We start from the raw sequence: 16,641 nt of genomic DNA, 5'->3' as shown, positions 1-16,641 counted from the left end.
GGGCGGAAGTGCACCGCCGCCCAGCCCCGAGCCGGAGCGGATCGCGGGGAGGGGGGCCGGGGGAGGCTGGGTGTGCGAGCTCGGGCTGGAGAACGGCTGCCTAGCGCCCGAGGAAGGCCGGGGCCCGGGGCATCCAGGGGTGTCCGCCGATGCCAGGCCTTGCACCTTCCTCGCTCGTTGCCTCTGGGCACACGTTGGGCGTTGGACGCAGCACTCCTGGGTTTGGTGGCGGGGGTCGGGTGGGGGTTTCCCTCGATTTTCGGGGGCTGTGCATTCCCTTTCCCACGGTCAAACCGATCACCTGTCAGAGTTGCAGCACCAGCAGCCCGGGAGAGGCTTTGTCGTGCACCGCGCACTAGCTGGGTTAAGCCGTGGAGTCCTCTGCCCTCTCTTGCCCGTAGCGAAAGGATTAAAAATGAGCATTTTTGAGCACCTACTAAGTGCTACAGGCTTTTTGTAAAGCGAAGAGCTTGTGGAATTTAAACTCTTCCTCTGCCCGGAAGGAGAAATGGATATTATGATTATAGACAGGTGCACGTGTATGCATTGCCCTCACTCCTCCAATTCCTCTGGTTTCACCAGAACCTGAAGAACCAACCTTGTAGTGAGAGATCTCAGCCTCCCTAGAGGGAGCTGGCTGTGAGCATGGTAATTAATTGGAGGACCCTACAGCAGACTGCCTAACGAAGCACACTGTGACTGGCGCCGAGAAACTTGGGACAACTAAACCTGTGTTCTTCCTCAGTTTCCCCATCAGTACAATGAGGCTAAAAATTGGGGTTAGCTTAAAAGATCATTGCAAGGATTAAGTGGGTAATAGATGAATCAGTGCCTAAAGCAGTGCCTGATGAAAACAAGTGGTTTTTTGTTTGTTTGTTTTTTTAAATAGTGTCTACCCAAACCATCTGGAAACCTCACCACTTATGGGTAGAGCTCCAGGTCACTGGGACAGACATCAGCCAACATTGGCTATTAGTCACAGTCCTGTCAGTTCATCACGTACTGAAAGGTCAAACCCCAGAAGCTCCTGAATGACTTATATGTGTTTACAATGCACAGGTACTTGAAGAAAAAAACAAAAAACTGCTTTTAGTGGAGACCTAGTAGCTCACACCTGCAATCTTAACTACTCAGGAGGCTGAGAGCTGAAGGTAAAGGTTCAAAGCTAGCCCAGGCAGAAGAATCATGAAATGTAAGTCCAGTTAACCACCAAAAAGCCAAAGTGGAGCTGGGGTTCAAATGGTAGAGTGCCAGACTTGAGCAAAAAAGCTAAGGAGCCATCCCTCAGTCCTACTGGCGGGCGCGTGCACACACACACACACACACAAATGCACAAATGTATGTTTTCCCTGCTGTTGTACTTTTCAGCTTTCCTGCTACACAGGTCTATTTTCCTTAGTTATATTGAGAGTTCAAAAGTTTTTCTTCACTTTTTTGGCTTTTAAGCTCCTCTTCCCCCATGTCTTTGATTTGATTTGTATTTTCCTGTCTGATTTACATTTTCTAATGCTCTTCCTCAGTACTCACTTTTGTTTGCAGAGCATATTGTTAAACCACTGTCATGTCGACAGCAAGTTCAGGGCAGTTGTGAGCATAAAATGTCAACATAGAAGATCCTTAGAGACAAAATACTCCTTACTCAATATGAGTGATGTTTATAAAGATTATAAACGTGAACCAACTGAGTTAAAGGTCCTGTTGATGTAAAAAAGCAAAACAACAACAACAACAACTTAATTATTAAGTGTCACAAAGTGCTGAGCACCTGAGTTGAGGGTACAGAAATCAACCATAACCTGGCAATGGACAGAGTCTTGGGAGAATGGTGACCAATTAGTTAGGCCCTGTGGTGAAAGCAGTAGTACCTGGCTCTCATACAGCTACTGCCTATCTGTGGAGGATCTCCTCCCTTCCTCACAGTGACTCTTCATCCTTACCTCATCTGAAATACTGTTCCCGAGGAAAACCATCCCTCGTCATTTTCCTATTCTATCTTCCCACCCTAGGTTTCCCTTAAAACCTGCCTTCACCAAGCATGCCACATGGGGTGTTTTTTTCAACCATTTCCTGTTTACTTATTAGAGTCTTCCTCTATAGAGTCTATCTCCTTAACATCAGCCAGTGTTAAATGTATTTTAACTATCAGGTTCAGAAAATAATTGTGTATAGTTGAGTAAGTAAGAGTTTTAATAACAGTATGACACATCTACTGTCCTGATAAGCATTCTGCTTGATGCATGGGGCTGAACCTTGTGGAGGGATATTATCACCAATCAGTATACAGAGAGAGGACCACAAGGCATGGGAAGGTGAAGTATCTTAGCCAGGGCTGCCCAGCAGCATAGCGTGGCTTGTGTTTCTGACTCTTACCTGCCATGCTGTCACACTGTACAGTGCTGGAAAGCATGGAAGAGAGGCCCAGGATGAGCTCCCCACACAAAGCAGTTGGATTTGCAGGTGAGGATGTACAGAGGAAATCAAGCCAGGGGCTAGAGAGGAGCCACAGCATGAACTGCTGGGTGGAGCATTGCAGATGATTCTGGAAAAGTCATCAGTGTCCCCTTATATCTTAGACGGTTGTGAGTTTCTCTCCCTTCCCTCTCCTGGACCCTTAACAAATGAGCAGTGTTCTGCATTTGCAGATCTAAGTATGTCTCTTCCCCTTTAAGACTCAAGAAAGATATCCAGTTGACACCTGTTTTCCCCTAGGGCTGCAGGTCTGGTACTAGGCAGGGTCTGTATGATTGGGAGAGCAGGTGTTTAGCATGTGGGAGAACAGCTCTCAAAGAGAAGCCACAGTCAGCTCCTACCATTATTAACTATAAAGGGCTCAGCCTTGCCAGATCTTTCAGTTCTTTTTTCAGGCGGGGGGGAGGGGACTTGCCAGGAGCAGGCAAGCTAGGCATCTGAACATACTTGAGAAGTCTTCGAATTTGTAAGAGCTGCCTCATTTTCCAGCAAGCAGGATTATAGAGTTGATAGCCTTAGCAAAGAATACAGTACACCTAGTTGCATCTGAATTTCACATTACAAAAACATTTTAGTGTATGTAATATCCCAAAAAGTGCATGGAATGGGCTTATTTTCTACCAACAAAAAAAATTGGGGGGGAGCTGTTCACCAGAAAATCATACTCACCTATATGTTCGTCATTTTATTTGGCTTTCTGAAGGCTCCTCTTGTCCTTTGTCTTCAGTTGCTTTTCTTTTGCTGAAGAATAAGGTATTTCCTATACCTGATAGAGGCCTCCTGATTCCTTCTCTAAATCATCTGCTCAGTCCCCACCATATTTTGTTTTGAGATTCTTCTGAGATAGGGCCTTTTTAGTAAAGATTCATCAAGGACAGATGCAATGAAGAGTGGACCTGTTTATTGTCTTGATGACATATTAAGCAGTATCAGGTCTTAATTTAAAATTTAAGAGTAAGATTAGCAATTGTCCTTGCATTAATTGTATGTTGATAGTTTAATTTTGGACAGACTAGTTACCCAGAGGTTGCACAATTTGATACATTTCTTATGGATTGAACTGCAGAACTTTCACATTTTTTCCTGCTGTTTTCCCCCTCAATAATTCCATTAGTTTTTATGTCCATGTTAGTAAAACAGAATAGTAATTTTTTTCTTTCCTTATTTGCAGCTCATTTATAACAGCTTTGCTCAGTTCCTAGTCAAGGAGAAAGGGTACGATAAGGAATTGCTCACTGTGACTCCTGAGGATTGGGATTTCTGGTAAGTTCTTTTTATTTTTTTAATGTGGCTTAATTCTTGCCGATAAAATATTAATACTTCCTCAGGTAAAGTTACAAAGTAAAATGTAAAATTGAGTCCAAAGGCAAAATGGCTTCTAAGCTAAAAGTTTTGTGTTTAATTGAATTAAGGTCTTTTCTACCTTAAACAAGTTTTGACTTAGTTAAATGTGAAAAATGAGCTGAGTTTTTGTGACTAATTTGGATGTTTTTATGGCTTAGATCTGTAATAATTAGAGGTTTAAGTGTTTATTACAAACTAAAGTTCCTATCTTTATGAAAAGGCTTTTTTGTTTTAAATCCTTCCAATGAAAAACCATAAGAGAATTCAAGTGACTGGATTAGTGTCTGGTTCTCCTGATTTAGTGTTCTCTTCTTCCTAATGCTTATTTTTTCTTTTTCTCTCTCATTTAAAGAGCATAAGCAAAAATCATTAGCTACTTTATATGGTTTAGTTTAGCAGGTGTGGTGGTGTGTGCGTGTAGTCCTAGCTACTCCAAAGGCTGAGATAGGAGGGTCACTTCAGCCTGGGAGTTGGGGTCCAGCCTAAGTAATATTTCTTATAGGTAAAAAGGTAGGTAGGTAGGTAGATAGCTAGATACTAGGTAGGTAGGTAGACAGACAGACAAAAATAGGTGGGTAGATATGTAGGTAGATAGAAGAAAGAAAGGAAGGAAAAGAAAAAAGTTGATTTAAATTAATAATCCTAAATAATGTCCATCTATTATACATTCCTCCAATATTTGGTTGGTCTTTTCATAGATCCTTTACACACAAAGAAGAAGCAGAAGGCTCTTGCTATATGAAATTATTGGCTCTGAAATGTATATTGCAAATGAAAGCAAATACTGACTGTGAAGAGCCCTTTCATTTATGTTTGACTCTCAGTATCTATAGCCTCTTGGTGTTCATTGTTCATATAAAGAATCTGTGCTCACTTCACTCCCCAAATCGCGCAAGCTTTTTGTATCAAAGAAACTAAAAGTTTGACCACTCTTACTGGTTTTCAATAGTATGCCTTGCCCAAGAGCAAGTTCTTATAACTGGACCCAAATTGAGGCAAATTCTAATTAGTACAGAGAACACTCTGGCTAAGAGGTTATCTTGTATAAATATGTATGCAGGTATATGTTTGAGTATGTGTTTCTCATCACCATTTGTTGTAATTTTTAACTATACTGAGGTTTGAACTCAGAACTTAGCACTTCCTTGGAAGGCATCTTGTTACCCGAGTCATGTTTCTGGCTTTAGTTATTTTTCAGATAGGGCTAACACTGTGATTGTACTATATTTACCTCCTTTGTGTTCTGGAATTACGGGCACCTGCCACCACATCAGCTTGTTTGTTGAGAACTCCTGTTAACTTTTGGCCAGGCTGGCCTAAAACTTTGAGTCCTCCTCATTTTTGTCTTCACAGTAGCTGCATCTGCACATTTTTACAGAGGCATAGAATAGTGTTCTGGTATGTTGTTTTTTCCTTGTTTGAATTTCAGATTCATTTTTTAAATGCCTAAGGATTTGTAAACTAAACATGTTTCCTTATATTGCCTAATTCCTATATTCCTCTGGTTTGTGGTGAATATTTAATTTTGCAGTCTTGTTTGATTAGCATATCATTTGCCTAGATAGGAGAATCCTTTTTCAGCACTACAACTTTTTAAAAATACAGATTATTGTTTCATAAGATAGCTAAGTACATGAATTAATTAAAATTTAACTTTTCTGTTTTAGTTGCAAAGGTTTAGTATTGGATCTGGAAGATGGAACCTTCATTAAACTTGCAGATAATGGCACTGTGCTCAGGTAATAAAAATTAGCAGTGAAATGAAACATGGCTTTCTCTAGGATACCTAACTCTCTTAGCATATGATCCTTAAGGCATGATAACATAATTAAGATTGTTTCAATCAGTGAGATGACAGATAATCTGTCTTCCTGAAATGTCTTTGTATGATTTGTTAGGAATGTTTCAATATAAATCTGTGAGCTTTGGGTTTAGATGTTCAGTTCCTTTAAGTTTGGCTCATTAGAAATAGTGATAAAGAACTATGACTATTAGAGTTATAGAGTTAGCAACTTGCTTTCTCTCATTGAATACCCTGTGCTATATTAAGGCCTAGAAATCATAATGTTTTAGTGCGTAGGTGCCTAGATAAATTAGGGTTCTTTTACAGAAGAGAATCACTGTTGGGGTTGGAGTTGATTGTCCGTTCTTTCCTCAATTCTTCAAGACTCATGTATGTCCAAACTCATCCTTGAAATTCTTCTGTATGGTTCTAACCCTGACCAACTGATTTTCCTCTGCCTCTCCTCCCACACTCTTTCTTTTCTCTACCGAGTGTGCTACACCCTCCAGTATTGGTCAGGACATGAAAAGCAATAAGGAAGTAGCTGCTGTCATTGTTCCAAGTCTTGTAGAGACCAGTAGGGAGTTAGAAACTGTTCTTTTCCTCATACCAATAGTGTCATCCTGTCAACTTGACTATGAAGCTATGCCTTAATACTTATACTAACATGGTCAGGGGCAAGGAAGATTCTGAGCTCAGGACCCCTGTGTATACTCTTGAAACCGTTCATTTTGTATAATAGAAATTCTTTTCCCATGCTTCCCCAAACATTATCCCAAGGTGTTTCGAACTAGATGGCCTCCTCACCTCTGATTCTTTTGTCATTTACTTGCATGTGTCTTTTCTCAGGCAATTGGAGTTCTCTTAGTAAGGTCTACATGATGCAAAACTAGTATTTGAATCATAGGAAAAACCTACTTTCATCTCTTGATCTGTTTTGCTCCATTCTTCTTGCTGCTTCCCAGTGAGCTTCTGGCTGTGCTGTGTCTTTCAGTGAGCTGGTTGTGCCCTCTCTTCTCAGTCCCCTGTGCTCACAGTCACCCTCTGTGGGGCCAGGTGTCTGCTGTGTCCCTGTGGACCTGGTGTGGCTCCTGCTGTAACCCTGCTGTTCCTCGTTACTGCTGGCTCCTTACTGAGTCGGCTTCCCACCCAGTCCACGCAGTTGCTTTCTAGTTGTTCCAATAATGTTTTTACATATTTTTCTTATAGGTGTGATCTTTATTGAACCCAAAGCCTTGGTGCTCTGCTAGGAGTTATAACACCAGATACATATTTCTTATTTTTGAGCAAATCAGGTCAATTTACCCTGTCTCGCTTGGAACCTTGGCCCTCCTGCCTCAGCTTTCTGGGTAGCTGGAATTAATGCACATGTACCACTGTGCCCAGCTTTTTCTCATCATTTGGTTAAACCAAAACTTCTCTAGTGAAGGGTGGAATCTTGCACAGTATGGACCTCAGAGTAAAAGCTGTCAATCTCTTGCTAGTAGGTGGATCAATGGAGGAAGAGCTAGGAAGTACCCTAGTTGAAATATATGTGTGTATATATGTATATATATTCTGGATATCACACACATACATACATACATACGTACCTATATATAGAGAGAGTGTGTGTGTGTGTGTGTGAGAGAGAGAGAGAGAGAGAAGGGAGGGAAGACTAGGAATTCTCCTAGTTGATAACAGAATATACAGAGGTGGGGAGAGAGAGAGAGAGGTGGGGGTGGAGCATAAGCATGATACATAGCCTACACTCTGGAGACGACTGAGACAAGTATCTCAAGTTACTTGGGAGGTTGAGGTAGGAGCATCTCAAGTTCAGGGCTAGCCCAGGCTACATAACAAGACTTTGTCTCAAGAAAACAAACAGACAATGAAAACCAAATTTTGGTTAGCTGCAGCAGCAGAAGTGATCAATAATCTCAGTGCTAGCGAAAAAGGTGATTGAGGGGCATCATGAGCATTGTGCATGATCTCTCACTCCAGGGCAAGCCATGGCACCAAGATGATGGATCCAGAGGTGCTGGCAGAGACATATGGCAAGAAGGAGTGGAAGCACTTTGTGCTGGACACAGGCATGCCTTGCCGCTCAGGTAGGCCTTACATGAGTACTGCTGTCATCCATTTCCATTTTGTTTTTGCACCCTGAACTTGCTATGTGAAGACCCAGAGACCCCATGCAACCCTGGCAACCCTGGCAAGGCCAGATGGACAAGCAGCAGTAGAATGTATTTATTTTCAAGTATATCTGATGCCTATTTAGCAGTTGCTTCAGAATACCATTGATAACATTTTCACATGGTTATATTGAAGGATTTGTTGGTCCTGCTTTTCCCAGCACTTGTTCTGCAGTAAAGAAGATTAACACTTGGGAATACTACGTTCCTAAGCCAACCTATCTCCTTTAGCAGTCATTCGTATGACCCTTAGTTTCCCTCCATGTTTCTCCACATTTACATTGTCCACCTAAGTTTCCCAGGATTCTCTTTCCTTCTAGGATCCTTTGACCCTTTTTTTCCCTAGTTTTAAAGTGATTTTGTGCTCTTTTGTTTCTGGTGCGGTACTCAGGCTTGAATTCAGGGCCTAGATGTTGGCCCTTAGCTTTTATGCTTAAGGCAAGTTCTGTACCACTTGAGCCACAGCTCCACTTTCAGCTTTTTGGTGGTTAATATTTGGAGAAAAGAGTCTCACAGATGTTCCTGCCCACGCTGGCTTCAAACCTTAATCCTCAGGTCTCAGCCTCCAGAGTAGGAGCTTGATTGCAGCTTGAATCAACAGCTCATAGTCATGCTTAGTATGCCCAGGAGCATCCTGGGAATGCTCTCTGGTTATCCCCTTTTAAGTGTTTCTAATCTAGTTGTCCAGTGCCCATATAGTCAGCCTGTGACACATACTTAAGATCTCAAGTTTCTGCAAAATAGTAAAGATAGGCTGATGGGTTTTTTTAAGACTGTTTTTTAATGGTAGAAAAGTTAAAAAAAAAAATTGTGTCTCCACAACCCAATTCCAGTGTGTGTACATGTTTAAGAATAATTATAGCATACAATTAGAAAACCGAGGATTTTTCTCAGAGATTTCTGACGAGATGCAAAAACAGTACCTCAAGTTATCAAGAGGCTGGGATGTCGGTTCACTGGCTCAACCCATGTTTTGTTCCATGTGGCTCCATGGCCTTTGAATGAGAATGAGTGGCACTGTTGTGTCCGAGGTAGGATGATGCTGTGCAGTAGTACAGTCTGGACTCAGACATTGGGCCCCTGGGATGTGACAAGGGCCACTGGAAGTATTGTCCAGGAACAGCATAACTAAAAGTATCATGTATTCCAGGGGAGGGTTCAAGTATAACTTTACCCCAATGTTACAGAATAAATCTGATTACTTCCCCCCCCGCATGAGATCCTGGAATTTTGCTGAGACAAGCCACTGTATATCATCCACATGTTATGGGTTTTTATTCCTCTCATCATCCTGGCTATCCAAAATTTTGTCCAAAATGGCATCCTCATTGACTGTGGTACACTATATATATATATATATATATATATATATATATATATATATATATATACACACACACATATATATATACACACACATATATATAATTATATGTATATATATTATATATATATTAAAGACAACGAGTCTTGGATAGAATGTTGAGCTTATGAATGTCTTACTTTAACTTGCTTGTAGTATCTTCAGAATTTAAGCAGCACTCAGAAGACTAGTAGCCTAGTAGCCTAGACTGAAATTCTTTATGAAAATTTCTCATAGAATTTCTGTTGGGCAAATTGTTCCATTATATTCTGCCTTTGCTCAAGGGAAAAATATGAAACAAACTGTGTCTCAAATAGAAATAAATACATAAGTAAACAAAATGAATGGATGGATAAATAAATGCCCTTTGTATAATTAAACAAAAACCTAGTATTTCTTCAAAGAAGTTTACGTGTTTTGTACTTGCATGAGGCATTAATTTGTTCATAGTTTTAAAGATTTCTTCTGTTTTTAGGAAAATACTATTTTTATGATAACTACTTTGACCTGCCGGGAGCTCTTCTTTGTGCCAGAGTGGTGGACTCTTTAACAAAGGTGAGTATAGACAATCATTTAAAAAACCTGTGTGATTTGTATTTAATCACCAGTAAGAAGATTTAATTACACACACCTGTCAAGGGGAGATTTTTTTTTTTTGTATGTAGTTTCCTCATGGTGGTTATATAGGTCACCAAGGAAGAAAAAGCATGATGAGTTTGATCGACATATTTTTGGAACATGAAAGAACAGTGACTATTTTTCCTAGGAAAAATAAATCTATGTTCCTCTCCAGCAGAGGGTGCAAAAGTCTAGAAAAACAAAATACAGAACTTGATCTACTCTTAGTTTCAGTACAAGAAAAAAAAGTAATTAAGGAAATTCTATGTATATTAAATATGCTATATAGTATTAACTATGAAAATCAGGTGAAATTTTAGGCTCATTTTTGCTTTAAGTATCTTATGTATAATTATATATAATTATCTAGTAATTGTTGTTTTGATAGAGGACACAGTTCATGATTCCAAAAAATCAAAAAGCTATAAAGTTAAGTGTTTTAATATAATATTTATTTACTTTCTGGCCCAAAAAAATTCTATAAAAATAATTAAATACTGGATCTGGAATCGCATTCACCTTTTCTGTAGTGGCTTACTGTTCTTTTTAAATATATATATATATATATATACATATATATAGTTATTATAAAGGTGATGTACAGAGAGGCTACAGTTATGAAGTCAGGTAAAAAGTACATTTCTTTTTGGACAATGTCACCCTTCCCTTGCTGCTCTGGTTTTTGTTTTTGTTCTTTTTTGATACAGGTTAAGTGGTCCCGGCAATCTGAAATAAAGCTTAGGGGCTTTAAAGCTTCAGGCCTCTGGGGGGCTTTAAAGCTTCAGGCCTTTGGGGGGCTTTAAAGCTTCAGGCCTCTGAGCTCCAATGATGAAACAGTGCATTTAGTAATATATTTGGTTTTCTCAAAAGCCATAAAACAGTGTACATTTGCTTACACATTTAAAAATGTTTTTTAGCTGGGTGCTTGTGGCTCATGCCTGTAATTTTATCTGAGATTTAATGATTGCCATTCGGAGCTAGCCCAGGCAGAAAAGTTCATTACACTCTTATCTCTAGATAGCCATAAAAATTCAGAAGTGGGGCTGCAGCTTCAGTGGGAAGAGCACTAGCCTTGAACTCTAAAGCTCAGCGATAGCATTTAGGCCCAGAGTTCAAATCCTAGGACCGGCTAAATAAATAGATAATAACAATAAAAAATTGCCTGAGTTTGATATTTGTGTATGATTTTTGTGGACTGTTACTAAAAGCACTTTGAGTAGAATGAGTACTTTATTGATTTAGTGTGTCTCCTAAACCATAAATCCCTATCTTAGAACTGAGTCATACTGTTTGCCTGCATTTTCCACTATGCTAAGACACAGAATTATTACATTTGTTACATTTGGAATTTTTTTTCCTTTTAGCAGAACAGTGGTCAAAAAGCATTTGATTTTTGGAAGGATATAGTTGCTGGTATACAACACAATTTTAAAATGTCAGCTTTTAAGGGTGAGTAACTTGAAGAGAGGGTTGCTAATACATGTGTGTTCCATGCTGTGAATCTGTTAAACTAAACAGAAGTTGCCTCTTTTACTGTGATCCTTACTTAGGATTCAGTTTTGTCTTCAATATTACTATAAAGTTATTTCTGCTTACCTTTTAAGTGGTTCTTAAGTTCATGTGCTTTATGGCCATAATTGCCAGTATTCTGAGCTTTGCTGTTAAATTGTCCTGGACATGCCTTCCAGTAGAGTTGTTCCGTGTTTTGTGAGAATTGAAGTTCTAGTGTTGCTGTTTGGTGATACACACCTACATCCTTAGTGGAGAAGTTATAGACAGGTGAGCAAAGTGCCTGCTGGTGAACATTGTCTTCTTGTTGATTAAGAAATGGAAGTGGTTGACGCAGAATAGGGGCAGAGTTATTGTCATCCTCAAGCCTACGGTTTCATGCTGTTATTTGCAGGCTTTCTCGGGTGACCTAAAGGGTAGTTCTAAGGCTACGGATGCCTTTATGTTACTCTGCTGCTTCAATCAGACTGGCTTGATGCAATTAGTTGGCTGGTAGTTACTCATGAACAGTCTTTTTCAGTTTAAAAACATATTGCTTTTTGGTTTACACTTAAAAATGCATGACTTGGGCTGAGTAGGGAAGCTTACACATGGAATCCCAGCAATTTGAGAGACTGGCTTGAGAGAATCACAGTTTGAGCCAGCCTAAGCAAGAGGTTAGCAAGACTCCATATCAACAGCTAGAATGTGGTATGGTTGTACACACCTATTATCTAAGCTAGAATGGGGTATGGTTGTATACACCTATTATCTAAGCTATGGAGGGAAGTATAAAATAGGATAGCAGCTTAGGCACAGGCAAAGGTTAAAAAAAATATATGACCCTGTCTCACAATAACCAGTGCAAAAAAAGGGCTAAAGATGTGACTTGGCAGTAGAGTGTCTACTTTATAGGTATTAAGCAAGTTTACCCCCATACTTCCAAAAAGTAATAAAATAGCATGCCTTGACTGGCATGTGGTTTACACCTATAATCCCAGTTATCCAGGAGGCTGACATTGGGAGGATCATGGTTTGAGGCCAGCGTGGGCAAAAAGTCAGCCTCCCATCTCAGTCGATTCATACGAAGCTGCATGTCTGTGATCCCAGTTATGCAGGTGGCCATAGATGGAAGAATTACAATCTGACACTGACTGTGGGCAAAATAGTGAGATCCTTCCTGAAAATTAACTAGAGGAAAATGGGCAGGGGAATGGCTCAGGTAGAATGCTGCCAAGGAAGCATGAGGCCCTGAGTTCAAACCCCAATACTGTTTAAAGAAAAAAACAAAAATGAACACTATGCCTTCTTCTTAAAGTAAACCAACTTATCAAAATAAATTTAAACACTGTGACTCAAATATTGGTTAGGCAATAAATAATTGCAGCATATTTGTTCCAAGTATATATTTCTCTGACACTTGCTGCTTTTCCTCCCATAGAAAACCAGTGCTTTGAGGTGATTTTCTCATATATTTATGTCCACTCATTAGTCCTGCCTCTGCCTCCTGGTTTACATGGGGTTTTGTGAGTACTTCTTCACTGTCTACACTGAGTGCTGGTGTGTGTGTCACATCCTTTCCCAATAAAGAGACATACCCATGACACTGTAAAAGATACCCACAAATTCACCATTTCTACTTCATTCATTTATACAATGGAAAGCCTCAAAAATACAATTGAGAAGAACAAATGGCTTCTTTCAAGTAAAATGCAGATTCAAAGCGATTGATCTTATTTTATTGCTTGATAATGAATAGATTAAACATTTCATGCTTTAATAAGTGATGCACAGCTTAAACATTTAAAACAGTAATATAAAAATACAGTACAGAGCATAAATAAATAATGTATTTTCATTTCTAGTCAGATACGGAAACCCTCGATGTTAATTCTAATTCACTGGACAAGGAGGCATAAGGTACATAACACATCATGTTGTATAAATCCATGAAATTATATTTCCAGGATTCAGTAAGGAACTAAAATCAAATTAAGCACACTTGTGTTAAATAAATAAAGACTAGGTCAGACACCTCTTTTCCAAATTGGACCAGGTATGTCAAAAGACTTTCTGTAATGACAGGCTTAAAAAGGTTCATGACTGAAGCACCTTGCATTTCAGACTCGTTTTTGCACAATATTTTGGCTTCTTGTGAGAGGTTCAGAAAGTATATATGCACCTATGTATTTGAATCACTCTTGATGAAAAGGGCCAAGTAAGCCTTAATGCACCATGAGAAATATCCTAGGGTGTACAGTGTCTTTTAAATTTGAGAATTCAAGTATTTAAGTTCTATAAAGTTACGTGATACCTTCTGAATGTTTCCAAGAAGTTGTCATATTAATCCTTAGAAGCAGGCTTATTTTAAGAGGGAATGCTGAGTTTCTGAACTCAAACTTAACCTTACTTAAAAGCCTATTTCTGTTTGTGATCATTTCTTTTAACCTAGCAGGGCTTTTATAGTGAACATTTTTCAATATTGAGTAAGTTCCCAGAAAACCCTCAGAGGCCTTAGGACTACTGACTAGAAACTCATGAGGGCTTTCACAGATTTATTACTGCTGCTCATTTGTATGGGGGAAATTGTGTTTTGGTTTGGAAATTCAGAATCTGTGTTTGGGAACATTAATACTGCTCACATTATTTTCAGCTTACCTCCGTATGTATCTTGTGGGAGGGATGGGGCTGGGGAACACCTTTCCAAGCAGGAGTTTAGATCAGCTCTGTGGGAGTACACTTACATGGGAGCCACAAGGAATCCTGAGAAGGAGGAATGGACATACTCTGACGAGTATAGGCCATTTGACTCAGCATTGGGCAGCTGGAGCCACACCTGGTCATTTTCTGTGAGATCCATGATGGCGCTGCCTGAAGCCTGATCCAGGTAGCCTTTGGAATACTCATCATAGGTGTACATTACCGGGGTGCCATTCTTATACAGGCCTATCCAAGCATGAGTGCCTTTCACATGAATGTGATAGGAGAAATAGTATATTCCTGGGATCCTGCAGGTAAAGATTCCTGTTCTTGGGTCATAATGCTGTTGCCTGTTATATAAAATCTTATCAAATGGGATGGGAGCACCGATGGCTGGGTAAGCTTTGGAGAGAATAACACTGAAAGCCGATACAGGCATTCCAGTTACCCCCTGGTTGGCACTGACAAGAGGCATCCCAGAAAGACTGGGCCTTTGCCCTGCCTTTATAAAGCCCTCAGGCGGGACTGCTTGGCCTGGGGGACCTGGAGGGCCTGGGGGGCCGGGAAGCCCTGGCTCTCCATTGTGGCCTCTTGGACCCGGAGGCCCTGGTGGCCCTGTGGGTCCATTCAGACCTTTAATTGCTATGCCAGCTGGGCCAGGAGGACCTGGGTTTCCAGGATCACCTTTAGATCCAGGGAATCCTGGAATGCCTGGGGGCCCAATGGGACCCCTGGTGCCTGGCATACCAGGAGTACCTCTTGGACCAGCTTCACCATTGTGTCCAGGTATCCCCTTAGCTCCCACTGCACCTGCAGGGCCTGGGAGTCCAGGCGGTCCTCCCACTCCAGGGTCACCTTTTGGGCCTGGTAACCCTGGGTTGCCCTTAGGACCACTGAGCCCTGGTTCTCCTGGGTATCCTGGTTTTCCATCTAACCCAGGGGGACCCCTTGATCCTCTAGCCCCAGGGGGTCCTGCAGGCCCAACTGGCCCTATGTCACCTTTAGGGCCTGGAAGACCATGGCTTCCTGGGATGCCTTTTGGTCCTTGGGGACCCATATTACCAGGAGGTCCACTCAGCCCTGGCTCCCCTGGATGACCTGCTGGCCCTTGTTCCCCTTTGGCCCCTGGACCCCCTGGGAGACCAGTAGGTCCTCGTGGTCCCTTTACACCAGGCAAACCTGGCTTCCCAAAGCCAGGAGGCCCAGGAGGCCCATCACTTCCTGGAACCCCAGGGTGGCCTTTTGTCCCCGGAATCCCAGGCTGGCCCGGAAGTCCAGCAGCACCTGGCTTTCCAATGCCTTCCCGTCCTCGTTCCCCAGGAGGCCCTTGTGGACCTGGTGGGCCGCTTGCTCCTCTTTCCCCTGGGAAACCCCGATCACCTTTGATGCCAGGCTGTCCTGGAAACCCATTCTCACCTCTTTTTCCCACGCCGGGAGGACCAGGCGGTCCCATGGGACCCTGAGGGCCTGGAAGGCCCCTCTCCCCTGGGCGGCCAGGCGCGCCATATCCAGCTTCCCCTTTCTGTCCGTTCACCCCAGGGGCTCCTGCTGCTCCCTTTTCCCCAGGAAAGCCCCTAGGTCCTGGAGCGCCTGTAGGTCCCTGTTGTCCAGGTTTTCCTGACACAGAAATTCCAGCTGGGCCGGGGATTCCAGGGGGTCCTGGTGGGCCCCGAGGTCCTGGTAAGCCAGTGGGTCCAATATCTCCTTTTGGTCCATACGGTCCTCTCTCTCCAGGCTTTCCTTGGAGCCCTGGCAAACCTGGTTTCCCAGTGGCCGATAATCCTGGTGGGCCCGGCAATCCCGGCTCTCCTTGTAGTCCAGGACTTCCATAGCCTGGTTTTCCTGGTGGTCCAGAGGGACCCGGGTGTCCTCGAGGTCCAGCGGGGCCCGGTGGGCCAGGAATACCTTGCTCACCTCTTACTGATATACCTAAAAGATACAGTAATACATCAGCCAACAGAGGGATGGTTAGTAACTTCAAGATAACTGATGTTTCTCAAAATATAGATCCAGACAGAGTACTGCATTATCATTTGATCCAGACATTAGGAAGACATTCTTCAGTGAGTTCCATTGATGCTCTTCATTGAGTTCCAATGACACTCAGTTTATATTTTGCTTATTTGTTTAAAAAACTGCTAAAGCTGGACATGGTAGCTCACACCTGTCCTTTCAGATGCTAGCCCAGATAAAATGTTCAGGATAACCTCATCTCAACAGTAAGGGCTGAATGTGGTGGTATATATCTGATAGCCCAGCTAGGGTAGGAAGTAAAATTAAGGGGTATTCCAGGCCAGCCTGGATAGGTGAAATACTATCTCAAGAATAACAAGCATGTAGGTTTGAGTTCAAACCCCAGTACCAGCCCCACCTCCAGAAAACAGACTACTGGAGATAATGAATGTTTCACAAAGCCATGACTACCATAATACTTCCATCATATCCTAATGATACATAAAAATAAACTAGAATTGAAGAATTCCTCTAGAAAATGTATGCATTGGAGTTTTTAAAGGAAAAAATCACCTACTTAGAAATGGTAAGAAAAGGCTATAAATAAAAGTGAGCAATAAATGAAAAACTGTTTACTAACTGTAAAAAATTTTCCCTTACAGGGGGCTGGGAAGGTGGCTCAGTGGTAGAGCGCTTGCCTTGCATGCATGAGGCCCTGGGTTCAATTCCTCAGCACCACATAAGAAAAA

General features: G+C 41.7%; 2 protein-coding genes across 2 annotated transcripts in view; one reads left to right on the top strand and one right to left on the bottom strand.

Moving 5' to 3' along the window:
• The window catches only part of Nt5dc1 (5'-nucleotidase domain containing 1), a 101,770-nt gene that overhangs the window by 597 nt on the left and 84,532 nt on the right, over positions 1-16,641 (top strand). The window contains exons 2-6 of the mRNA XM_013032790.1: positions 3,641-3,732; positions 5,481-5,552; positions 7,580-7,686; positions 9,609-9,688; positions 11,116-11,200. Coding sequence (XP_012888244.1) covers positions 3,641-3,732; positions 5,481-5,552; positions 7,580-7,686; positions 9,609-9,688; positions 11,116-11,200 — 436 coding nt within the window. The remainder of the gene's footprint in view (positions 1-3,640; positions 3,733-5,480; positions 5,553-7,579; positions 7,687-9,608; positions 9,689-11,115; positions 11,201-16,641) is intronic.
• The window catches only part of Col10a1 (collagen, type X, alpha 1), a 6,606-nt gene continuing 3,766 nt past the window's right edge, over positions 13,802-16,641 (bottom strand). Inside the window, exon 2 of the mRNA XM_013032795.1 lies at positions 13,802-15,868. Within this exon, the coding sequence (XP_012888249.1) occupies positions 13,980-15,868 (1,889 nt within the window). The 3' untranslated portion in view covers positions 13,802-13,979. The remainder of the gene's footprint in view (positions 15,869-16,641) is intronic.

This window comes from Dipodomys ordii, unplaced genomic scaffold (assembly GCF_000151885.1).
Source record: "Dipodomys ordii isolate 6190 unplaced genomic scaffold, Dord_2.0 Scaffold157, whole genome shotgun sequence".
Classification (NCBI taxonomy): domain Eukaryota; kingdom Metazoa; phylum Chordata; class Mammalia; order Rodentia; family Heteromyidae; genus Dipodomys; species Dipodomys ordii.
Note: the sequence above shows the minus strand (reverse complement) of the source record. Positions and strands in the feature narration are given on the sequence as shown.